Here is a 26,201-nt window from a genome sequence, read left to right as displayed (position 1 = left end):
TCAGGGATTTCGTGCGCGCATTCGCGTGTGTACATCTACGTACATTTTGAAATACTACAAAATAAAGAGCTAGACTTCAGAAATCTGCAGATGTTTATTGTTTTGTAAACAAACGTGAGTGAAACAGCCCCTCTTTTCTATTCTTACTTCAAGAACATTGCCTGCGGGCAATGTTCTTTAGTACCAGCGTATGCATCAGAACACTGTCGTTCCGCAATGTGAAATCAAGCTATAATATTCCCGCCCTCAAGAATTTCTGCGCTTAGAAGTATTTGCAAGAGGTTCAGTGAACAATGTTATTATAAATATTCTGTGACGTATCGGGTAGGATGTGAACCACAGGGATTTAAACATATTGGCAATCAATACTGCGCCCATTGATGGGCAGGATCATCTGACGCTTGTGAATGCATGGTACACTAGTCCTTCGTCATGGAGTGAAAGTAGTGCCGCGCCGTTGATGCCATCTTGAATGAGTTTAATCACTCCCTCGGCGACGTTCTCTGGCCTGGAAGAAATTATGAACGATAGTAAAACACAATGTGAGAGTCGATGCAATAAATGAATTCTATGGACCCAGAACATGCACCCTCTCTATAGAAGTAAAAAAAAATGAAGAGGCAAAATTTATAACGATTCCTCCAGTAAGACCTCAAAAAAAAAAAAGAGCACTAAATACATTTCGTTGGTTAGGATTTCACACCTAGGCCATGTCACTTCTTCTAAGCCGATACACCCAGACACCAATTTGTTCCTTTAATTCGATCCTTTTACCAATTTTTTCTCTCACAACCATCGGTTTCCAGTCGCTCGCAATTGCACCGTTTCAGTTTCGCCACAAATAATGCTCGCGATATTGCAGCTCTCTAGAGTAAAACCAATTCATAAAAAACAGTATGAATGCTCGAATATTGGACACATGCACAAAACGAGAAGTGTACGCCTCCTGCTGTCATCGAAGTCAAAGTCCTTAGGGTGAAGAAAATGTTGCTGTATGTTCGCATAACTTTCACTGTTGATATAGATGTTGTATTGCTCGCATATAAAAATAAACATGCTTTCAAACAAAGAGCAATGACGCCGTTTCTGTATGAATACTTGCCGAAATTCCAAAAAAAAAGAAAGACATAGGGAATGCATAATAAAGGTTGGGTTTTACGTCCCAAAACCACGATATCGTTATGAGGCACGCTGTAGAGGAGGCCTTCAGAAATTTCGGCCACCTGCTATTCTTTAACGTGCACCTATACCTAAGTACACAGGCCGCTAGCATTTTGCCTTTATCGATTCGCTCCCACGACCTTCGAGTCAGCAGTCGAGCGCCATAAATTCTAGACCACTGTGACAGGTATACTTAGTACAGAATACAGTATGCTTTACTTCACGAGTAAACTCCTCAAATTCCATAATACGGCATATCTAGGAATATAGCGGGGTAGTAATGTTTTGATTTTGTGATAATACTCGTGAAAAGATTACACAGAACGTTGAGGGCGTTTTCCTGAAATTCTTAATACAATTACCATGAGAAAGTATATTGGCAATCAAATGAGTGCTCTGAAGCTGCCGCTCTACATAGCACCTTGTTCTAAGATACGTGTGTTACTTTGGAAAACAATGTGACAGGGTACGTTTCGAGCACGCCTGAAGAAATTTTGATACGTTCCTGCGGGAACAAAAGCGCTACATATCGGGTGATGGCCACCCACTTCTCTCCTTGTTTAGGCTTTTATGGCATATTCCTCACCTCTGCACACGACTGCTGTAGTTCTCGGTGATGTAAGGTGTGTTCAGGGCTATCTCCTGGCAGAAACTGGTTATTCCATGCCACAAGTCTGTCTCCATGGGTTCCGGGCACAGACAACTCACCTTCACTCCCGTGCGTTTGTAGTAGAGATCGGTCTGAAATGCAATGGTTGAGAATAAAATTTTTTTTCTCGAATAAGAACCGTTAGGAATAGTGCGAGCAGAGTGCTTATCATATATAGTCATACGACAATAGCCTTCTAATGTTTATTAGCTGGTGTTCAATAGCGTAAGTGACCTCAGCGATACAAACGCAAGGGCACAGAAGAGTCCGTAAAAAATTATGGTCATCTGTGTATACCAGAAGGTGAAAAATATTCGCGCCATGCTTACCCCGAATGCTCTCGTGAGTCCGATGACGCCATACTTGGAAGCGTTGTAGGCGGGTATGGGAGGGCAGACTATCAATCCTGAAAGATAATGATTATACTAGTAATGAAGATTTACGTCCCAAATGCACAATTTGGATGGCTTGAAAGGCATGACATGTGACCACAAATATTTTCAAAAACAACACTAATTTTAACTGCTCGGGAATTCCAATAAGCGTAAGAGCATCTGTTCGCTGGCGCCTACAGGCTGTGGTTATGGTGGCCGAGAATAACGTTCACGTTCAGCAGAAACACATATTTGCGGAGTCGTCAGAGCGAATAAATATAAAACGATTGTGAATATATTTCGAAGTATATGCTTCTTAAAATATGATTATTTAACTAACATCGACAATGTAGCAACTGCTACACTAGGCAAGAAAAATGCTGTTAGCACTTTTACTGCACTAAACTGTGGTATGTATGAATACTGAGTTATACGAGGACTCCATATAACTATTAGGCAATTCCTTTTGCTGGGAACAGTTCCCTCTCTTGTGCGGTATTATGAAAGGCAACAAAAAGAGAAATTCTCACTTAGCTTACGTATCAGATGACGCAGAAACACATAAAAACAGGCTGTTCCCAGGGTGCTGAGAGCCAAGAAGCGGACGATAAGGCGCGCGTATATAGAGAGGCGCTCGCACGAATTTATGGACGCTTCATGACGAAGGTGCCGATCTCAACAAGCTTTGCGGTAAACTTCTGAATGAACGCGCATAAAAAACATCATGACTCATAGACTTTCTTGGCTGTCCCAACGTGTATCGTGTTGCTATGAGTAAGACTTCCTTGTTGCCCTCTAAATACAGATAAATATGACGAGATAAGCTCCGCGTTTTACTGTTGTGCGTGCTCTCGAGCTGCGTAGTTATCGTTATATAGAACGCCGATAAACACTTGGAGTTATTGCCGTGGCAATTGTAAAGCATCAGAAGCCCCCTTATGATAACAACTCGGTTTCGTTTTTCTCACTTGCCTTACACATGTGTAACGTCTGCGGAAGTCATTGACATTATTCGTGCTTGTGTTGCCCGGCAGAAAATTATAATTTGCTTAGTTCGAAATGCATGAGACTCAGTGTAATCAAATCAAAATTTCCTAGAGACTGGGAACGTGAATGCACTAGAAAGTTAAATTGATGTTCAAAAGCATCCGTTCATGACTCGACGTACCACAATATTCCAAGCGCTGCTTGCATGAGGTGGTCTCATTTAGACACAAAAAAGATATACACGCTGCTGCTCTTCCCCAGATACATGTGAGGCTGAAAACAGCATCTTAGTTTGATGACGTGGCCAGAAGCTTAGTATCCGCCATTGCCATATTCGCTTGACCTATCGCTGTTAGTTACAGTGGTGATTGTGTGTTTGAGTAAAAAAATGTCCAATACTTACCTGCAATGGATGCAATGTTGATGACGTAGCCGCCTTCTCCGCCTCGGTCCTTTCCCATATATTTTAGTGCCAAGAGGGTTCCAAAGTACACCGCCATCTTAAAGGTATATATGTTAAGGAATAAAGAAGGAATGTACACGCACAATTAAGACGTAATTAGGGGTAATGGAGGAAGTATACTGTTGTACGCTGTGCCGGAGGTATTTAGAGGGCAACAAGGAAGTCTTACTCATAGCAAGACGATACACGTTGGGACAGCCAAGAAAGTCTATGAGCTGTGCCGGAACAAATAAAAAGTAGGAACTCAAACATGTCTATCTTCAGGTTTGAGATAACGGTATCTTTGGAGTCGCAAGTAATGTGAAAGATCTAGTTGGGAAAAGTAAGGCAAGTTTGAAGGCATAAACCAATTAACTTCGGGACGTTAGATGTTGTGCGAATGTGTGCACAAGAATATGGCGCATACAGACAAGGAAAGTGCTATGATACTTCTGTCAATATTCATTTACTCAGGTAAAGCAATGTTTATGTTTAAATGAGGAAACTGCTTGACGTACAACTATTTAAACCAAGACAGATTGTTGCGCGAGAAAAATAAGGCAGAATATTGCGTGCTTCGTCATGGAAGCACAGAAAACCATATTTATTCAGCCTTGTTGCAGAAGGTCTCTCCCGTTTAAATGTTAAGCAAAAATATTATTCCGCCATATTTGGAGTGTCTAGGTCCGGTGCGGAGATCTTGGCCTCCCGCGTCTCGGCGAGGAGGTTGTTGGGACTCGTCGCCAGGGCCCGGGAGGCGATCGTGGCCAGAGGATTCCTGGACTAAGGGACCCTCCCACCTAGGGTGAACCCAAGCTTAAGAGCTCGGGGACACTGTTTTGGCAAATTAAAAGTTTATTTCATCATCATCATCATCTATTTGGAGTGTTCGAACTTAAATTGCTGGAACAGAAAACGACGGTATGCCAAGATTTCACGTAATGAAGGTGACGTTCACTGCTTGACGTCTGGTGCAAGCGACAATATTGTACGTCTAGAATAGAATGGCACCTTTGTAGCAACAAGGCAAATTGCAATTGTCTCCCTGGAAACGCGTTTGAACTATGAATTTCGTTACTACGTGAATTGTTCATCGAAAATAGGGATAAATATGTGCCGAAAAAAAAAAGATAAAGCTGCCTCGTCCACTGCACAAAAGTTATACAAGAATGGTTTCGTTAGAACGGTTCAGCCGGGTTCACTGATGGTGTCCGGAACATAACAATCGGCTTGTGCTGTTTCTTACGAGTGATTCTAGCGTATGATGTTTTTAGCGAATGCACAACCAGGTCCTCTATGTGAGGGCCACAGTAAAGTGAAGTAGCATTGATGTCATGTCTGAGCGGCGTGGAGGGCAATGCACTCACTCAGGCGTATGGGCATAGAATGCGCAGTTTTCAAGTACGAACCACTTACCGTGTTTATCTCAAATATCCTTCTCCAGTGTTCTTCGCCAGCGAATCCGGCGTTGTTCACCACTATGTCCAGTCGTCCGAATTTCTTTTTGACTCGTACAAAGCAATCTTCAGAATAAAGGAAAACACATTCATGTGAGTTAATGAATTTGTGACACACTAGGCAGGGCTTTTTGGGGGCTTAAGCTTAAGTTTCCTTGGGGATACCAGACGTGGTGGTAGCTTAGCGTACCAGTTATGCAGCTAAGGCGTGATTAACCCCACTTCCCTCAGCCACACACCCCAGCGGCTGCATTTCTACGGGGAGGGAGGGGGGGGGGGGCAGGTGATACAGGTGCTTAAAAGCCAAGGCGGTCAAGCTTAATTCGTAGTACCTCAGTACAGAGTACCCCGTGATGACGTTTGTACGCAAGATCCCAGAATTTGATTTTGAGGGAACTAACAATCCTGAAAATAGTAATTGCATTTGAACGATGACATCTACGATACGATATTGGTGATGCGTCAGGAAAGCACGAAACAATGTTTTGCCTAGCATTATGCGTAAACTTACCTTCGAAATCTTCGTCGTTAGTTACATCACATTTCATAAATATGACGCGGTCCTCTCCAAACGTTGCTTTCAAAGCACTCTCAGTGCCCATTCCAGTGCGCTCGTTTAAATCGATGAAAGCAACCTGCGGAATGGCAGATGCACAAAGGGAGATTGTGTAAACCAAGGGTCATGCGTTGCTGAAGCTAAAAAAATACTTTATAACTAAGTGCCTAAGTAGGAAGAAGAAGAAGAAGAGAAAGAGCAGAGGAAGGCAGGGAGGTTAACCAGAAGTTTGCATCCGGTATGCTACCCTGCACTGGGGTTGGGGAATAGGGGGTTGAAAGCGAGAGAGAGAAAATAAATAATAAGAAAAAACAAAACAACAAAAAAAAAAAAACAATCACAACCACACACACACAAGAGCGTTCCGCTCAGAGGCGCTCTGACAGGCCAGTGGATCGCAGGAAGGCGAGTAGTGCTTGTAAAGCCTTCTTCTGCGACGTTATGTCCGGACGATGGCGTAAAAGCCTTTCTTCTGATAGAGGCTGGTCGTCTATCTTGTTGAGAGCATGGCAAAGAGATTGTCTCTGTGTTCTATACTTCGGACAGTCACACAGAACATGCCGAATCGTTTCTTCGTCGCCGCAGTGTTCACAGGCGGTGGAGTCGGCCATCCCTATGCGAAATGCATACGCATGGGTAAACGCGACGCCCAGCCATAATCTACAGAGAACGGTGGCGTCACCTCGGCGAAGTCTTGATGGCAGTCGAAGGCTTAACGTTGGATCAAAGGTGTGTAGTCGTGCATGCATGAAATGTGGCTCATTCCAATTTGACATGGTGCATTGGCGAGCGAGCATGCGGAGCTTCCGAGCAGCGTCTGTCCTAGAAAGAGGTATCGACAGGTCGCGGTCCTCTGTATGGGCTGAACGGGCAGCTTGATCGGCCCGTTCATTGCCGATAATCCCACAGTGACTTGGTAGCCATTGAAATGTAATGCAGTGTCCTTTCTCGGTGAGGTGGTGGAACATCTCGGCAGTCTCAAATACCAATTGTTCGTGCGGACCGCGGCGTAAAGTCGACAGTAGAGACTGCAGTGCCGCCTTGGAGTCGCAGAAAATCGTCCACCTTTTTCTCATTTGGTCGTTAATGAAAAGCAGCGCGGCGCGAAGCGCTGTGAGCTCTGCTGCCGTCGATGTTGTTGGGTGAGCCGTCCTGAACTTGATAGTTGTGGCGATCGTTGGAATCACGACCGCCGCTGTTGAACTGCTCGGTAGGACGGAGCCGTCAGTGTAGACGTGAGTCGAGTCGTGATACTTCTCGTACAATAGAAGTAAAGCGAGCTGTTTAAGAGCTGGTGCTGACAGATCTTGTTTTTTCTGGACGCCTGGTATTGTCAGGTTGATGACTGGTTGTTTCAGGCACCATGGAGGAACCGAAGGTCTCGCCGCCGGTGTGAAGCCAGTCGGTAGAGAGTCGCCGTGTGCGGTTACTGTTCGGCAAAAGGAGGTGCGTGGTCTGTCCGCTGGTAGAGAGGCTAGGTGGTGGTGTGGTGTCCGGGCAAGATGCCTTATGTGGGTCCTCAGTGCTTCAACCTCAATGTGAGTCTTTATGAGGTGGTCCTTGGCGATGGCTATGGTCGCCGCTGTTGAAGCACTTTGAGGCAGGCCTAAACAAATCCGGAGGGTCTGGGCCTGAACACTCTGTAGCATGCGTCGACTTGTCTTGTTTGCGTTAGTTAATGCAGGCAAACTGTATCGCAGGAAACCGAGAAACAGCACCCTGTACAGTTGTAACATAGCACTGGGCGACATTCCCCAAGTCTTTCCAGCGAAAAACTTGAAGAGGTGAGAAATGCCTGCCAACCGCTTTTTCAGGTACGAGACGTGAGGACTCCATGATAGTTCTCTGTCTATTATGACACCCAGGAACTTGTGTGATCGACAATACGGTATACTTTGACCATTGATTGATACACTGTAGTTAGACATTGGTTTGCGCGTAAATGCCAGAAGAGCACACTTTCCGGTAGAAATTTCCAGGCCTCGATCACGGAGGTACAGAGCAACTTGAGTGGCTGCTCTCTGGATTCTCGCTCGCAGCTGCAGGCGAGTTACCGCAGATGTCCAGACGCAGATATCATCTGCGTAAGTTGACAAACAAACAGTGCTTGGCAGGTGTGTATGGAGAGCAATCAGCGTAAGATTGAACAGCACAGGGCTGAGCACACCGCCCTGGGGAACACCACGATAACTGTAGTGTAGGGAAGTGTCCCCGTCCTCCGTGATCACAAAAAAGGATCGCATGCAGAGGTAGCTGCGTATCCATTTGAACATTCGACCGCCCACTCCGACGTCTTCTAGCGCGGCAAGGACGGCTTCATGAGTAACGTTGTCATAGGCCCCTTTGACGTCGAGGAACAAAGAAGCGCAAAGACGCTTGCGGCCTTTCTCGTGCTCCACGAAGGTGATTAGGTCGATGACGCTATCAATTGATGATCGACCACGGCGAAAGCCGGCCATGGTACCTGGGTAGATGTTATTGTATTCCATGTACCACTCCAGGCGTCCGAGGATCATCCTCTCCATCACTTTGCCCACGCAACTTGCCAATGCGATCGGACGATAAGATGCCAGTTCCAGCGGTGACTTGCCAGGCTTCAACAGTGGTACCAAACGACTTGTTTTCCAACTTAAGGGGAGTGTGCCCTCCTGCCAAGATTCGTTATATAGCTCAAGCAGAGCAAGTCTCGCGCGCTCACCCAGATGACACAGGGCTCTGTAGGAGATTCCGTCAGGTCCTGGCGCTGACGAACGTTTGCACGAAGCGAGCGCTGCCTCAGTTCTTGGATGGAGAAGGGGAGGTCCATGCGGGGGTCACGTGGTGGTGGACAGCTGTTCGAAAGTTGTAAACTGTCGGGTGCTGTAAGTTGTCCAGTTAATCTGGCGCAGAATTCTTCTGCTACGTCAATATCTGGTCGCTTTTGGTAAATGCCTAACGCCTTGAATGGAGACCTCTGAACGGGGGATGACCGCAAACCTCGTACCGTCCTCCATAGCTGCGATAATGGCTTACGAGGGTCGAGAGACTCGCAGAAAGCAGTCCAGCGTTGGAATTCGACCTTATCCAACCGGCGCTGGATCTTTTTCTGCATACGTCTGGCAGTCCGTAAATCGTCAATGGCCTTCGTGCGTCGGTACCTCCTTTCAGCACGTCGCCGGATTGCGCGAAGTCTCTCCAACTCTAGGTCGAAGTCCGTGAATTTCGAAGAGCAGTTGAAGGTACGCACAGACTCCTGTACAGTGCTCTTGATTGCCTGTTCCAAGTCTAGTATGTGGTCTTGACATTGATCTTCCATTCGAGACTCAAATTTCGTCCAGTCCACTCTTCGTATCGTGTCGTGTATCTTGGAAGGTGACAATCCTCTAATCTTGACGTATGTGGGAATATGGTCACTCCCATGCGTTTCTATGTCCGTGAACCACCCCGCATGCCTCACTAAGCTTCGTGAAACAAAAGCCAAGTCGAGACAGCTGCTGTATGTGGAGCCACGTAAAAATGTAGGACTGCCATCATTCAACAACAAAGTTCATTATCGGAGGCGAAAGACACCAAATTTCTGCCTTTCACGTCGGTCTTCGGGCTTCCCCATAGAGTATGATGGGCGTTAAAATCCCCGATGATAACACATGGATCCGGGGCTGATGATAGGATATCTCGTAATCTTTTATGATCAAACCGACTTGATGGTGATAGGTATGCGCCCACAACTGTAATGGTAAGTCTCTTCTTTTTCACTCTTAAACATACATATTGATTATCATCATGAGGTGGTACAGGCTGAAGGATGTAAGTGAGATCGCGGCGAATGAACACCAGAACCTTGCTTCTTTCAGTAATGGCAGACGACATAAAAGGTTCGTATCCAGAAAGTCTTATTGCACTGGATAAATTCGGCTCGCAGATGACGATTACGGGAAACTTATTGGCGTACACGAATCGCCGAAAAACAGCAATGCGCGATCTCAGTCCTCTGGCATTCCACTGAAATATTGCTGCATTCCGGACCTCATCCCTGAAAGGCATCGGTGACTGAGCCATGGTCTATTCAAGGGCTGCCAGCACCGGACTGAGAGCGTCCAGTACTTGAAGGGCACTTCTAGCTGACGTCGTCTTCATGTTGCCTAACAACATGCGAATGGCGTTCATCAATGATCGCAGAATCGCTACCACTTGGTGATCTGTGTGCCATGCCGTTGTAGCATCTTGCACTTGTGGTTGAGGCTCCCTCTGCTGTGGCTTCTCTACTGGTCGCGTTTCCTTAAGTGGTGGCCATTCCTTTGTTGAGAGAGATCTACAAGTAGCCCCTGTTTCAGCGGCGTTGGTGTTTGCCGCGCTGGGAACCGGAGGAACGGACTTTCTCACTGAATGCGACATTGTCCTTCGTGACGACCTTCGACGGTGACGTCGTCTTCGCCTCACTTTTTCCGCTGCCTCTTTGTGAGTTGAGCTGTCTCTCACCATCTGTTTCAGAACAGAAATCTCCTTCTTTATCTGAGGACATTCCTTGGAGGAAGCACTGTGAGCACCATGACAGTTCGGGCACTTCAGCGTAGTTGCACTACAGTTGTCTTCTGAATGAGGTTCGGCGCATCGGGGGCACACTGCGGAATTTCTGCAAACGCCCTTCACGTGGCCAATCTTCTGGCAGTTGAAACACTGCATAGGCTTCGGTATAAATGGACGGACCTGGTGACGAAAATGGCCAACCTTCACGTAAGACGGTAGGCAGTCACCCTTGAACGTTACTCGCACACAACGTGTGTTACCTAGGCGACCTACATGCACAATGACGTTGTTTTCATTCGCCGGTTTTATAAGCACTGAGAGGTCTTCATTGGCGATTTCAGTGTCGATGTCATAGATGACACCTGCTACGGTGGCACCATCCGCTGGAATGATTGGCCGGACTTTGATGTTCCCCAGCTGCGTTACATGCTGCAGCGTGCTCAGCGCACTCGGGTTCATGACATCGATTGCCAAAATGTTTTTCCTCGTGTTTAGCCTGATATCCTTGATCTCGTTTGGCACTGTGTTTTCAAGGTACAAAGACAATGCTTGCCTGTTGAGGACACGCAGATTGTCGATAGCGTTCTGTGGCACAAACAGGATGGAGTGGGGCCACCGCTGAGGCGCAGTTTTCACAGTGGTTGTGCTTGACGCCGACGATGCGTTGATGATTCTTCGTTTGGCCTTGCGGTACAACACAGGTTGAAAGCCGTCTTCGGAGGACTCATCGCCTGATGCGGAGTACAGCTCGGTGTCCTCGCTCTCGCTTGCTGTGTTACCACGCTTCCTCGAGGCGATCCCCGCGGTTGAACCGGAACCGGACGGAACCTCTTGGGGTTGCACGTCCATCACCGTGATGTAGGGGGCGGCAGACCCCACAATTGCAGTGTAGAAACCAGAAAACGGCAGAGACGGGCAAGATGTGTTCCACAAGTAGGAAGTAACAACTAAACTAGTACGCATAATTTAAACGGGAGAGAACATTACATAGGCTTTCGAAAAGTGCTAACACGTTGCATTGCTGATCCTCAACCGACGTCGTCATTATCTACGGAACATTCGCTCTTAGTTTCGACAACTGGAGAACTGTTTTATAGTAATGAATGGATAGGCTTCCTCTCTCACAAAGCACTTCTTGCGCCGGTCAGTGCCTGGCAATTTCAATTTGACCGTTTCCCCAAAAGTTACGCTTCCATGCCGCTACCGTGTTTCAACATGTTGGATCTGCTGCTTCTTGCACCTGTGTTTTTGCGCACTTCGTTTGTGCAACGAGAGATCGCGGTCCATAATTTCCTTATTGCTGCTACTAGAATGTCACTTTAGTTGTTCAAGCCTACATAGAAGATCTTATAGGTCATCAGTTAGGCATATGCGCCTGGTATGCTGCTAGTATTGGTAGCGGTATACAAGGCGCATATGCCTCATCGGTGACCTATGTACGTCCTCAATATTCTCCCGAATTTTCATCTTCGTTAATTAGGCAGAATGGACAAAAATAGCACAATAAAACAGACTCTTCCTTTTTCAGGAACTGTAGAATACGCTGCCCCGGTAAAATAGACTACCCGGTAAATAGACTTAAACATTAAACAAGTTTCTTCTAGCATCCAACGGGATGTTCGATGTCGCAAACATATATACAGAGACAGTGTGCACCGCATGTCTTGTACAAATATAAATGAACGCCAAGAAAGTCTCTTTCGAGGTTCCTAGGCCGTCGCATTGTCTCATTGTAAGTGCATAACCAAGAATCAAAGTAATTTAGACATCATGAAAAACATGAACAGGCACGTAAAATGTGTCAACCATTGCGCAGCGTCGCGGTTAAGACAACGAGGACATGTCAAAAACACTGAGGTGAATTTGCATAAAGCCAGCCCTACATAACAGTAACGGATATATTCATTTCAAGGAATTGCACTTGCATCAGTATCGGAAGGGGTGACGCTAAGCTATGCCTTGTGAGTGGCACTCGAAAGATTGCCAAGCAAAGTGCACAGCTATCTCAGCCGAAAAAAAAAAGCGTGCCGAGATACGAACTGTTCTATTTTGGACGGGTCGCATTATTCAAGGAGCATTAACGTTACCACAGAACCTGCAGCTGCGCTTATTTTTTCGTGCATGTCTCGCTCCCGGAGTCTGAAGTTCACACTCACCAGAAGAGGTTCCGAGTGCACGTCGCACAATATATGCTATCGGATCAATGACGCTATGCAGCCGTCGAGCACGTTGAGATGCTTTATATGAACGCTTCCTATTCTCTGCCAGTATCCGCGCATTGCAGCACGTGCGGGTGCTCGATTCTCTTTCATGAGTGTTCTGTTATATGCAAGGACGAAGATGAATTCACGCGGCAATTATTGAATCAGCCCCATTACACAGGCTCGGCCAAGAATGTGTCGGAGCACCTTCATTATCATTAACCAGAAAGGAACTGACATTTCTTGACGCCTCCACGTATGCACATGTCTGAGTGTTTGTAATGAAATTTATATGTTTTTGATCTGGCCTCAAATAAAGAATCGTTGAAAGTAAGCGCTTCTGCGTGTGTTCCTTGCTGTCCCGTCCGGCAATATGAGTTCTCCGCTTAACATTGAATATTATTTATCTGTGTTCCAATCCACTGCCGCTTTCCTGCTTCAACGATGCAGAAATAATTTTTTGTTATATAAGTTACTGCTTATTTTCCAGACGGCTAGTTTTCTTGTTATGCTTTGTCGCAGACAAATTCTACAGGAGACACCACAGTGCAGTGGTTCAAAATAGTGGTCGCATTAGAATCACTCATGTAATACACACAACTGCGTGCTCAGCAGCGCAAGAATATTTTCACGGCACATCCCGTATGTAGGAGAAATAGGCATATCAGTAACTGTGCGGAATCTATTCCACCCTATCTTGCTGACTGTTGCAAATATATCCTATTCAACAAGAAAAAAGAATGGCGAAGCTTGCGCAAAGTCACGCAAGGCTTGAAAGAGCCAAGCTGGACGATCCTTAAGTCTAATCTGGTTGCTTCTAGGCTGTAGTTGGGCTTTCGCTAGGTAATGCTGGTTGTTTCTAGGTTGATTCTCAGCGCAGAGAGGTTCGAGTTAAACCACAAAAAGTAACAGGCACGACACGGATGTCCAAACTCCAGAGACAGAAACTCGCGCTGAAACCGAGCGTTCGCACCTCCCGTAGATGTAGGGGCACGTCATCGTTCGCCTAGGGCTTCGATTGCTTCGGTGTCTTCTCGCAGCCGCCGTTGCCTTTCCCGTTCCCTAGTATTCTCTCGCTGCACGTTCTGCTGAATCACTCCGTACAGATTCTTCAGCGAAGCTGAAATGTGCGGCCACGGTGTTCATCACTGGGCTAATCACGATGGTTTATTAAAGCTTTTCCCAGTTACTGGTTGCGTCTGTCTAGAAATCCTAATTGGTGTTTGCCGCCCGTCTGTTGCCTTCTTCATCTTTAGTGGACCAGCGGTGAGTAGTGTGATTTGCCCAATATCTGTGGCACAAACCGGTTCATGGTGATGGTAGTTTTTTTGTACACATCTGTACACAGGCGGTCGAAATGCTCGGCCTATGAATTTGGCTGAATAAAAGTCTATTACTACTACTACTACACACCGAAGTTCTTGCGACGGGCATACACAGCATTGCTGTTACAAAAACAAATCACGTTGAGTGAAACGCGTTCGAATGCTAGGTGTGTCGTAAAGAAAACATACCCGGCAGCCTTGCTGAAGAAGGCGGTCCGTGATCGCTTTTCCCAGACCCATGGCTCCGCCTGTGACCAGGGCCACTTTTCCGTTCAGATCGTCACTCATGGCGAACCTATCTCCACGCACTTGCGAATGCAACAGCGGGCAGTCTTCGCTGTCGACGGAAAACGTGGCCCGTGTTGTCCCACTTTTAGCAACTCTGCGTTTTATCGCGTAGTCGGTCGCGGGTGCTCAAGGGAGGCTCCGGCGGGAGGCCAGCGAGGGAAGAGATATCGTTCGCGGTTGATAAAAAGCGGTTCTCAGCGCTTGGAAGCCGTTGAGTTTGTGAAGTGCCCAATGCGTCACTGCCAAGCATATCGGTATTTTTTCTAATGTCTGTTACTTCGGCAAAAAAAAAAAAAGAGAATGCGTCGACGGAGAAAAACTGTAGAGTTCATTCTGGGTCTCTTTTCTGTACTTCATACGCCCCAGCCCACGTAGACAAGAAGTTCGTATGCATACTTCATCCTTGGTTTCCTGTAGTATTCATATAGTCATTGGAACCAGTGAATTATATTGAAATGGTTGTACACCGTAATAATAATAAATGTTGGCGTTTTGCGTCACAGGACCACTATATGATCATGAGGGACGCCGTAGTTGGGCGCTCCTGAAATTTTCACCATATGGTGTTTAACATGCACCTAAATCTATTTACACAGGCCTCTGGTATTTCGCCTCCATTGAAATGCGGCCGCTGCGGCTGGCATCCGATCCCGCGACCTTCAGGTCAGCAGTCTAGCGCCATGACCACTAGACCACCGCAGCGTGTCATTGTACGTCCATCGTAAGCCGCCACGGTGGCCTAGTGTTTATGCTGCTCGAGTGCACGTACCGCTGAAGTACCGCTGAAGCTGACCTGAAGGTCGCGGGATCAAATCCCGGCCACGGCGGCCGCATTTACGGTGGAGGCGAAAATGCTTGAGGCCCGTGTACCTTGATTTAAGTACACGTTCAAGAACATCAGGTGGTCGAAATTTCCAGGGCCCTCCACTACGCCGTCTCTCTTAATCATATCGTGGTTTTGGGACGTTAAACCCCAACGATTACTATTGTACGTCGTCAAAGAACTGCTATTTTGCCAAGTAATAGCAGCGGATGACTAAACAACCTTATAGAAGGCACGAAGTCGCATCATTCAGTGCCAATTACTACATAAATTGGCCACGTCAGGCCGGAGAGAAAAAGTCGGCATCGGAGCTACCAATAGCTTACCAAGAATTGAGGTGGTAAGTTCAGCTTTCTATTTAAATTTACAGTGCTATGAGATACTGTGCTATGATAACACGAGCTTTACAGATACTAAGTAGTGGAAATGTTTCTAAATGTAATGTAAAGGAGATAAGACGTTTAGAAACATACGCGAATTCGGTTTCCTCACATGTGGTCACGAAGGCTGCGAAAATGCCTCACCCTTTGGAAACAATGCTTTTTCTTTAGAGGAAGTTTCAGAGTGCCAGTAAACTGTAGGGTTATAAATGCACTTTGTCTGTTATATTAAAATGCGATGACAGTAAATGACTATTATCTGTGAAACTATAATGACCTTTCATGAATTGTGAGTGTCTCTGAAGTTTGCTTGCACTAGCAGAAATATATGGGCATTTGTATGAATAGTAAGATTTTGAAAAATGTATTCATCCAGGTCTTCAGCTTGATAGGAACTCACAGATATGTCAAATTTTAAGGGCATACATCTAGAGCATTTTCCAAACATTTGTAAGACATTGGCGTGTTTAATGAACAATAACTTTAAAGCTTGTACTGCCGTAATGCATGTTCTCAGAGATGTGAGGAATTCAAGTGGCTCTGAAGCAGTTACAACCGTTTAGTACAGAGGGAGCCACCGAAATACGAGTCAAAAGGGTATGCCAGCTACCAAGGGGACTGTGCTAATGAACTTGCTTCTATCTTGAAAGCTGCCTTCTTTAATGCATGAGAGATAGGTCGCTTCTTAGGATATTATTTCCTTCAAGTATTTCAAAGCTCAGACACTGCTTCACACATTTTGTTTCCTCATTACTTGATATGACACTTCCGTGTCACGTAATTAATTACCGCAGTTGGTGGCATGCTTTCCTCGAAAAATGGAGCCGAGCTAGTTTAATGGGTACTTCAGCTGTTCTACTGTAGGTATACTGATGCCGTCAAGGAGACGCAAAAGCTACTGTTTTCGAAGGTGAGCTCTTTCTATCGGGCGATCACCTTCCAATGAGAGCGCACTTAAAAAAAAAAAGGGGAGTCGAAAGTTAGCCTAGCTACCGGCTTGAGGATGTCATAAATAAAAAAAGATAGACCCATTGTTTGCCAAAGAAGTTAAAACCCAGGGAAGTGCACGCACGATAAAGTAGCGGACATAATGTAACAGAAAATAAAAGGTGCGAAAGTCAGATTCAATGACAGCGCAAGACAAGCTGCAGCGGCTTCTTTTAGGAGTGACGTCGGCACTGCGCAAACAGAATGCAAGTAGTACCAACAGGCATGCGCAAGATTTGACCGCGCTAGGCGCCTTCATAACATAAGAACGCAATATACGTACACCTTATCCAGGGTATCTTCGCCGCCGTGCCAACTTAAAAGGACACCAATGGCCGACCACTGCTCTATGCGTCTAGACCTTGCAATTTTTTTAATGACTTCGCGCGAGCGTTGACCCCCAGATACGGGAGCGTTAAATGTCGGCGAAAAGCAACGAGATCAGTGATACGACGGTCAGCTCCACGCAGGTTTGCAGAACACATGATCGCGCAGATAACGCTGACAGGGTGTACACATCTTTAGGTAAACAGCAACGCAGACAGCGCTCTCACTCCAGTGTTCGTTGTGCGCCTGCGAATCGTATGACAGATCTTGTTACTTCACGCCGATATTAGGTGCTACCATGTCCCAGGGTCAACGCTCGCGAGATATCAGTCAGCGACTGCAAGGGTGTACCTTATCCTAATACAGAAACCAGAGTTTTGTTTTAGATACGCTACCCGGCCACAACAGCCACTGCATTATTCATGGTGTCATGGGTTCGGTTACCACTTTACACATAAACAAATGATGAAATAACATGGGGATAATATGGGCGATTATAACAGAGACACACCATCAGGAATCAAACTTTCGTTTTTTGTTCTGTTTGTGCGTGCCTCGTTGTCACACCAATATCAACACCGCTATGCAAGATCAACTTACCCGGTAGTCGTTCTTTACACACTGTGTGACCCTTCCAAGGAGAGGTAAGGCTCTGTCTTCAATAAATCAGTCAGTGGCACTGGTGTCAGCTGCCTTTTGATGCTGTCCACTCGGAACATTACTGATGAACCGTACCAATTGAAAGCCCTTGCTACAAGACTCTCTGTTGAAGAGAAATGGCACCTGCAGAAGATTCCTCCTCAATATATTAACGTCATGATAAATACTGATGCATCATTGAAACATGCCGCAGACTTCTAAGTCTCACCTGCCCATCTCACTTTCGCCCTTCCCGTACCGAGCTGGCCTTCCTTTTGAATCCAGTCTGTTACTCTTAATGACCGGCTGTCACCTTGGCGTCTCACTACTTGCCCGCCATACCTATTTCTTTGTCCTGATTTCGACTACTATGCCATTCACACTCGCATGTTCTCTGACTCACTCTGGTCTCTTCTTGCCCCTTAACGTTATGCCTATCATCTTCCTTGCCATGGCTCGCTTGACGTGCTCAATTTTGAGTTGAACCCTTTTTATAAGCCTCCAGGTTTCTGCCGTGTGGGTAAGTATACCGGTGAGATGCAGCTGTTATTTACTTTTCTCTTGAAGGACACTGCTAAATTGTCATTCATGGCCTTAAAATACCTGCCAAAGCCACTCCACGCACGTTCTAATTCTTCTAGTTTCTGCAGTCTCTTGCTTGGGATCTGGAACTACTACCTGTCCCAGGTTGAGGAATTCCTTTATCACTTCCAGTGCTTCGCTACCTATCGCAAACTGTTCAAACTGTTGTTCCCTTCTAAGAGTGTTTCTTATTGATTTAGTTTTCCGCAAATTGATTTTTAGACTCATCACTCCGCCCTGTCTGCCCAATTCTCTAATTAACCTTTGTAATTCGTTCCCTGAGTTGTTCAGCAAGGCAATGCCATAAGAAAATCGCTGCTTACTAAGGTATTCTGCAGTAAACCTATGCAAAGTGTCCCCAATGCGGAGCTCTGAAAACCATCTGGTGAATAGCTTTGGAAAGATCGTATCTCCCTGTCTATAACAGCGCGAATGCATAAACGCAACACATAAATTGAAGCTTGATTATGAATATAGAGAATTAACGAAAGCGAGACATGCAATCTATTAACGAAAGCGAGACATGCAAGCGACTCCGTTCACACGACTAGCGGAAGCATAAAGAAGAATTCAGATAAACTGGCACCAGAAGCATAACTACATGAAAATAAATTATTTGAGGCACAATACTGCTTACCTACTGTCATCGGCATTTGTAAAACAAGTACAACACACTCGATATTCGGCACTCTGAACGAAGCGAAGAATCGGCAATGCAGCTCGTCACAACGGCAGGGCATCACATCAAAGATGTCGCTGTTGCGTTGAGACATGGGTGATTTACGACGGCTCGTACGGGTTTAGAAGTGCTTTTGCTCGTTACATCAAGTGTCATACGAGCAAAACAAAGTCAACTGACACACGTCCTCACCTGGCTCAGCGTAAAAGCATCGTCATAGTAAATTGATCAAAAGTAACGCGACTGTCAATTCAAGCACTGCACCAGCCGCAACTGTAAACAACTGGTTATATAGCACATGTGCGACTGTTCAGCAAATATGTGCGCGTATGCCATTTGCACATATTTTTAGCTTGATTTTGAAACGTTTCACTCAATCTAAAAAAATTACGCCACAGTCACCTTCCCGCCGCATGTTTGCTATAACATCGATTCCCACGGTACGTAGGATTTTCCGAATTTCTTTCCCATAATACTGGAAATAAGCGGATAGGTCTATTATCTTTGATTTTTTGATGTCTGAAGGATTTGAACTTACTGGCACAGTTGAACTATTAAGACAGTGTGTACATGACACCGCAAACTTCTTTATAAAAACCCTCAATGTTTGATGAAATGGACTGTTATGCCACCTTTTGCGGCCTCTTTTCTTAGTATATGTCTTGTAGAGCCCTCCTAACCACAACGAAATCTATGCAGGGCACTTCCGTATTTCAGTCAACATTGATTCAACTAAAGTTTGGATGAGTGATTTACACACGGCACAGTTTTAAATATAAGTATTCTGCCAGCTTTACCATGTCATTGAAATTGGTAATGACAATGCCCTGCTTATGTTTCTCTTCACGCATTTTGGTGTTTTTATCCCCTTCAGGCGCGAATTATAATGGAATATCTTTATTTCGAAAGTTTGCCCAACGGCATACAGAATTAAATATATACATGAAGGCCGGTTTCCGCTATATACATCAACAGTGCTCTCTGGTGGGGCCCATAGAGCCACAAATCATAGTCCGGTGGCCTCGTCAGATGAAGGCCCACTGTTTTCAGGTAGCGTCGTGGAATATCTACCCATGTGCGAAATTCACACAACGTAATTACAAGGCACTCACTATTACAATCAGCGAAAGAAAATGATGTTTTATGTTGTTTCTTGTGGGTTTCAGTAATGAATATTGATTAGCGTGTAATTCAATGTGTAATTATTCTCTAGTCAATCACGTTCCAATTTCCCAAGAAATAAAACAAATCATAGGCTCAAAGTGCATTTACGATTCGTTTTCTGTCGCATTCCTTTCGAGCAAAGAAAAATAATACCTTTGCAGTTGGCGCTTAAACGCGACACGTCGAACGACTTTTCCAACATTGTAATGCCTTCACCAAGGTGATGGCATTATAATCATTATAAACACAGGCTGCAGTCCTACACAGTACAATGAGGTTGTCAGACACATGGACTATGCAGCAGGCTCAGTTAATCCTACACGCAATGTACCTTGCTCTTCCCTGCCCACTACTTCAGAGAACTGCCAAAAACGAATTGCATTCACATATCTGGACACTGCGCCTGAAGGGGTTATACAGGGTTTCATTTAGTGGAATTAATGTTAGCGCCTGCCACATGTTTTTACTACTATATCTATAACTGACGTTCTAATCTCGTGTGTCAGTTTCGTATGACACATGGAATAGAACAAAGGTATGTGATATTAGATGTCTCCGGCCACTTGGTATTAAACCCTGCCAGCCAAAGAGAAGTGACAGAAGAGACAGAGAATCAAGAAATCAGGTTTTTGTTCACTTCAAGAGACACCTTCGAAGATTTGTTCTTAAGCACAACTTTTTCCGCCACTAAATTCGTAGTGAAGGGCTGCATTTCATATGTTCTGAGCGGCAGCAAAAGAACGAACAATGCGATTTTTAATGCGAAGTAAGCTAACAGATTGGCGTCAGATGTGTTCTCAGCCATTTGAAGACACATAATAAAAAAAGTGTTTCGCTGAGGTACTTTGATGACAGTGCCTATCAGGAAGTTATTTGACGCACTATTGTTTCTCCGGAACGCTGTCAAAGCAATACAGGGCAGGTAGCTGAGAGAGAGAGAGAAACGAAGAGGAAAGGCAGGGAGGTTAACTAAGCTTTGGCTCGGTTGACTTCCCTACACTTGGGGTGGGGGAAGGGGAATAATAGAAAAGAAAGGGTAGAGAAGAAAGAAGAGTAATAAAGAGATGGATGAACAGTTAGCTTGAAACTACACCACACGAACTCGCGCTGTTAGTTCACAGGCGCTCGTGAAACGTCAATGAAGGAATAGGCGACATTTTATGACCACACGACGGATTCAACGCTTATAATGTATCCGTGACATTAGAAAGACACCTTGTTGTACCGCAACTTACTTTAGGAGAATGTGATATTTTTCAAGAACAGCTCTGTTCATGATGAAACAAGCGCAATATACACGGACACTTAGAAAGGACACAGGACACAGGCTGAAATAAAAAAAAATTGTCAGCTACTAGTAAGCGCTCCGTCCTGCGTCCTTTCTAAGTCTCCGTGTATATTGCGCTTGTTTCACCATGAACCTTTACCAATATGCCCAACTGGCAGTCATCCTAACCCGCTCTGTTTTAATATTAAAGATTCAGAAGTGCCCTTTATTTACAGTTCATATGTGCGGGGAAAATTATATATTCATGGGAAAATTTATGGAATTCGGTTGCTCATATTTATTGCGAATAACCTAACCAGAAGCCTAGATATATTTGATAACAATATTAAAAGAAAATCTCCATAATATGTCAAGTTTTGTTTCTTCATATTGATGCAGAGGCGAAGGAGACAAATTTTTTGTGTTGTTGATATGTGTAGTTGAAAAATATAGTTCCGGTCAAACATGTTATTTAAAGATAGATGTTATAGTTCCACAGAACGCTAGTAAGTCAATAAGCATAAGCTAGCAGGCTGAATTTGGAAATTCACAACACATGATTAAAGAAAAAGAAAGACACAACGAGGACGCTCCACATTGAGGGCGTTAATATCATCATCTTTATATAGCGTGATGAAGGATGCACCTTACAGCGATGACTTAGGACGACATCTACTCCAGAGAGGGTTATTACGAGTAATATTTTGACAATAGAATCGAATACACTGTATTAGGTCCACCGCCCAAGCGCATATTTAAGACTAACGGGCGTTATACCACCCATAAAGTTTGTCAGGAGAGATATGCTTCACAACTTTTTCTACAATGCAATGTAGGGATTTATGAAGTGACTTGTATTTTTAGACGTTTAAACATACCTCAACACTGCTTTCATTTTCTATCTGTACCAGCAAGAATCATGTACTTCTCTGTCTTGTCCTCGTCGAAGGTAGCGCTACAATATTTTAAACAAGAAAGTAAGCAAGAGTCACCCAACTTCATATTGATGGATAAAAAATGTCCGGTTGCCCCGCCACGGTGGTCTTGTGGTTATGGCACTCGACTGCGGACCCGAAGGTCGCGGGATCGAATCCCGGCCGCGGCGGCTGCATTTTCGATGCAGGCGAAAATGTTTGAGGCCCGTGTACTTAGATTTAGGTGCACGTTAAAGAACCCCAGGTGGTCGAAATTTCCGGAGCCCTCCACTACGGCGTCTCTCATAATCATATCGTGGTTTTGGGACGTTAAACCCCAGATATTATTAAAAATGTCCGGTTCTCAGTAGCTTTGTTACGTCAGAAAAACGTGTTCGTGAAGATGCATAAAGAAGACAATGAAAAGCAAAAGCATGACGAAACTAGGTACTAGAAGCAAGCACAACGGCGTGCGCATAAACGTTCTCAAAATCAGTTACCACCTTGACCTGCCGTTCACAATTTGTGTGTTATCTCATAACTCCTGCTTCCTTGCCTCATGCGCAAAGAAAAAGTTCCTGAAGCTCATTCAAACAGCAGTTGTTTCATGATTTCTTCATGTTTTTTACGAGATAAGCGCAAGCTCTAAAAGATTTTCCTGCAGCGTCGAACGCGCCCACAAAATGCCTCTTGGAGAAAGGTCTGACGATTGTGCGACAGACAAGTTGCCAACGTTGACAAGAATACCCCTTAAATAAAACACTTCACTAAGTTTTTCGCCTGTTTGCGCACTCTCAAAGTGGCCTCTTTTAGCGCAAGGCGTTCAGAGCAATTTACGCAGAAGATTTTTACGCGCCAAAGGCAAGAGGATTTGCGCACGTGGACAGCTGGCCTCAAAAGTTCAGCTGACCCAGCTCGCTATGCTCTGTACTGAGTGACGTACTGAGTGACGCATTTTCTTCTTGTTGCAGTGTCCTCAGGTTGTTTCGTGTTTTGTACATGGCTTAGTTTACAATGAGGAAGAGTATTGCAGTACAGAAAGTTTTTGTCATTGCGTAGTGATAGCTGAGCATAATGAAATGCACTGACCATTGATCTTGAAGCTGTGGACGAGGCAAAACATTACTGTATAACATTTGAGAGAGTGATTTTTTTAACGTAACAGCAGGGGGCCGAGTCTCAATAAGCTGGCCTTCATTCATTTAGTATATTTCATGTTACAGATACCACATTACCCTCTAAAACCTCCTGGATAGAGCTTCATGGTATAAATTCTGACAAATGTCAAGGTTATGTAGTGGAGGTTATACGTAGTAAAGCTTCCTCTTTATTTTGTGAACTTTCAAAGAACAAGGCTTTAGAACTTGAAATTTCAAAAATTCGTAATCGCATCAATACGTTACTGGACTTTTGCTTGAGGTTAGACGAACCGGGCTTGTTTAGAACAGTTTTAACCATGAACAATAGGTGTGCGTTTTGGGACCTGTTTTGACTACACTGCACGCGTGTTTTCAATAGCGTGAGCATAATGTTGCTCAACATTTTAATATAATACAAAGCACAGATGATGACAATGAGGACTCGCTGTACATGTAGTTATATAATTAGCAGCAATGCGTTGAATGATGAAATGCGCATAGTGAAAGAGAAAGGAATGTCTTGTATGGTGTGCGCTTTTCTGTCGGCGTGAGGCCGTCACTGTGAGGCTTTGAAGACCATGTACAGCGCAAAACACAAAAACAAAGACAGACAAGGCACACTGCGCCACATGATGAAGATGATGGTACTTGGATTTTAATGACACAAAGGCCAGATTTGGCCAAACAGCGCGAGATTTGTGGGCTCTTTCATGTGTGCTTCGCAATATATTCATGAATACATGATTTGATAATTTTTATTGACGACTAACCAGCAAGCCCATGCTTCTCTCATTGTTACCTGCATAAATTATTCGTCGTTTTAAACAAATTCAGGAAATTTCCGGTTAATTCTGGTCAAGTTGCAGCAAAGGACCTCCTCAATGGGAAACAGAAGAATGCCTAATGAGAACAAGAAAGAAGAATGTCAGTCATAATGGCTCTATGCTATAAAAAAAGCAAGCATTGACTTCAACTTGCTTTAAAAAGTGTTTCAAAGGGATATTACCGTCTGGTGCGTAAAAAAAAAAAAAAAACTTGCAAAAGTCAATGTTACTTTTCACGATGTTTAAATGAGGTGCATTGCCGTTCACGTATATTTTCGATTTTACCGTTTTTTATGTTCACTTGTGAAACGGGCTTTTTTTATTGGTCTCCCATTTACAAGGAGCAAGTCTGACGTAACCATCGATTAAGAACAGTGACAAAACAGGAAGCAAATGAGTGCTTAATTGTAATAAGCTTAATGTATACAGGGAGAGGATTGAAAGCGACAAATGGAAAGAACGGAAAATTAGAAATTAGTGGCAAAAGGAAGAGATAAATATTGACAGATATGCGAGACAAAGAAAAAAAAGATTCATTAACGGCTTTGAGTGGGCTGCCAAAGCTCGAGCTCGTTGCCCGAAAGTGCAATGGATGATGTATTGCCACATGCATGTGGTCACGTGCCATTGGTGACTATTAAAGATGTACTGACGGAATGTAGTCAAATCGCCGTTAAGCCGAATGTGAGTGTGTATACAATAACTTAAGAAACATTTCATCAACGACACGGCTATATACGCAATAACTGAGAATAATCGTCAGATGGTATTGGCTGTAATTTCATGGTTTGAATAAACCGCGATGGAGGTGCAATATAATAATAACAATGCGCACTCGTGAGTCACAGCTTTCAACGCGCCCAGATAATGTGTTTTTGGTAAAAAAATAGTAAACATTAGGAGTTTCTGTTACATACCAACTAAAGAGAAGAAAACCAGTACATAGTATGTCGACTCCACAGATTGGCGATATGATTTTTTTCTAGAAACGTGATGAGAAGACAATGAGCGGTTTTTGCTGTCTCCTACATGAAGTTGTTGAAAATGACATATGACGTTATCGTGCTGGTCAAGTAGAGGCCTTATAAATAACCAAGTATCAGACATCAAGCGCAACACTTGTATAGTGCCAATCCGCGGTCAAGTTACGATGAATGATCTTATAATATTTCTTGTCTTCGGAGTAAGTTTCTGTGTTTATGGTAGCGGAACCATGAATGCAAGACTAAATCAGTTATGGATAAACGAAGAAAGGCTTGGGGGATTCCAAAACGCTTGGAAGGTAACGAGTGAGCTCTTACTGCCCTTCACCTATGCGTCCGCACCGTTGCATCACTTTTAAATTGATTTGATAGAAAACACGAGAAATTATGTATTGTATCATTTATAAAATGTTATGATACTTTCATACCATGGTTGGAAAGAGATACTGCTATGTCGAAAATAAATGTTACTTTTGAGCATTTGTGAGCGAAGCTGGCGCTGGAGAGAAATTGCATCTCGAGCCTTCAATGAGCCGGAAGGAGTCCCATTTCGATGCTCGTTGTAAGTAAGAAGCGCTTGCTTGAGGATTGTTGAAAATACTGATGTGGCTAGGCGGAAGGAAGAAAGTGAAACGTTTTGTACAGCGAGTGATGTAAGCTTGACGGTACGGAAGAAGCTGCCAATAAGAATGCAGGGGTAACGACTTCACTGGTCGTGATGCTTGCGCAGTTCGCTCTCGAATGAACTCATTTAAATACATATGAGAGATCGTGATCAGGCTTACCGAAAATGGGCTTGCTCCTGAGTAGACGTGGCAAATTGTAGAAACACTAGTAAGTAGGAATTTTTTAGTACTACGAGAGAGGTGGATGGATATTTCTCGGGCGCGAAAAGAGCAAAAGTCTAGCCATTGAACAGAAACCGGACATAAAGCTAAAAATGATGGAGAAAGGTGATATCACCATATTTAATGGGTAGTCGTACTCTTGTGCCGTGTTACGTTTTCTGTAATTGTCCTCCCTAATCATAGCCGAGTTTCTGTGACATCTAATGTTAATGTTGTGAAAATAGTCATTAAACATTATTACGGCGCCGTACGCGAACATTTGTTTACAGTTTAGTACTGTGGTTTCCTTGGTCATTTCGTACATGATCACAAAGAAAATGGTTCCAGCACATTTCAACGCGGGCAGAAGAGAGACGCACAGGACAAAGGCTGGTCAGCCTTTGTCTTGTGCGTCTCTTCCATTGCGCTCACGTCGTAACGTGCTGGAACCCTTCACTCAACTCAATAAGAGAACATTCCTGTGACCGGAAACATCAGAAAGGTGGCCAGCCGCGCTCTTTTGTAATGTATACATTGAGATGTATTATAACGAATCTCAAGTGAACGTACTGCCGGGTCGCACCGCGGTTATTAAGACATATACACACGTTTTTACGTCTCACGGCGTTTCTCAATAGTTTCAAGAACAACTACGCAAAAGGTAATTATAGCTGGATAAATTCATTAAGTGTTTCTGAGGACGCTCTCAAGTATTTTTAA

General features: G+C 44.5%; 1 protein-coding gene across 1 annotated transcript; it reads right to left on the bottom strand.

Annotated features, from left to right (window-relative positions):
• Positions 1-77: 77 nt before the first annotated feature.
• On the bottom strand, positions 78-14,046 carry LOC119401895 (15-hydroxyprostaglandin dehydrogenase [NAD(+)]). The gene is made up of 7 exons (XM_037668900.2): positions 13,848-14,046; positions 5,582-5,705; positions 5,030-5,136; positions 3,575-3,671; positions 2,140-2,216; positions 1,748-1,902; positions 78-508 (listed from the first exon to the last, which is right to left on the bottom strand). The coding sequence occupies exons 1-7, from the start codon at positions 13,944-13,946 to the stop codon at positions 391-393; spliced, it is 777 nt and encodes a 258-aa protein (XP_037524828.1). The 5' UTR covers positions 13,947-14,046; the 3' UTR covers positions 78-390.
• Positions 14,047-26,201: the final 12,155 nt, after the last annotated feature.

This window comes from Rhipicephalus sanguineus, chromosome 8 (genome assembly GCF_013339695.2).
Source record: "Rhipicephalus sanguineus isolate Rsan-2018 chromosome 8, BIME_Rsan_1.4, whole genome shotgun sequence".
NCBI lineage: Eukaryota > Metazoa > Arthropoda > Arachnida > Ixodida > Ixodidae > Rhipicephalus > Rhipicephalus sanguineus.
The sequence above is the reverse complement of the archived record's forward strand: the minus strand, read 5'-3'. Positions and strand labels throughout refer to the sequence as shown.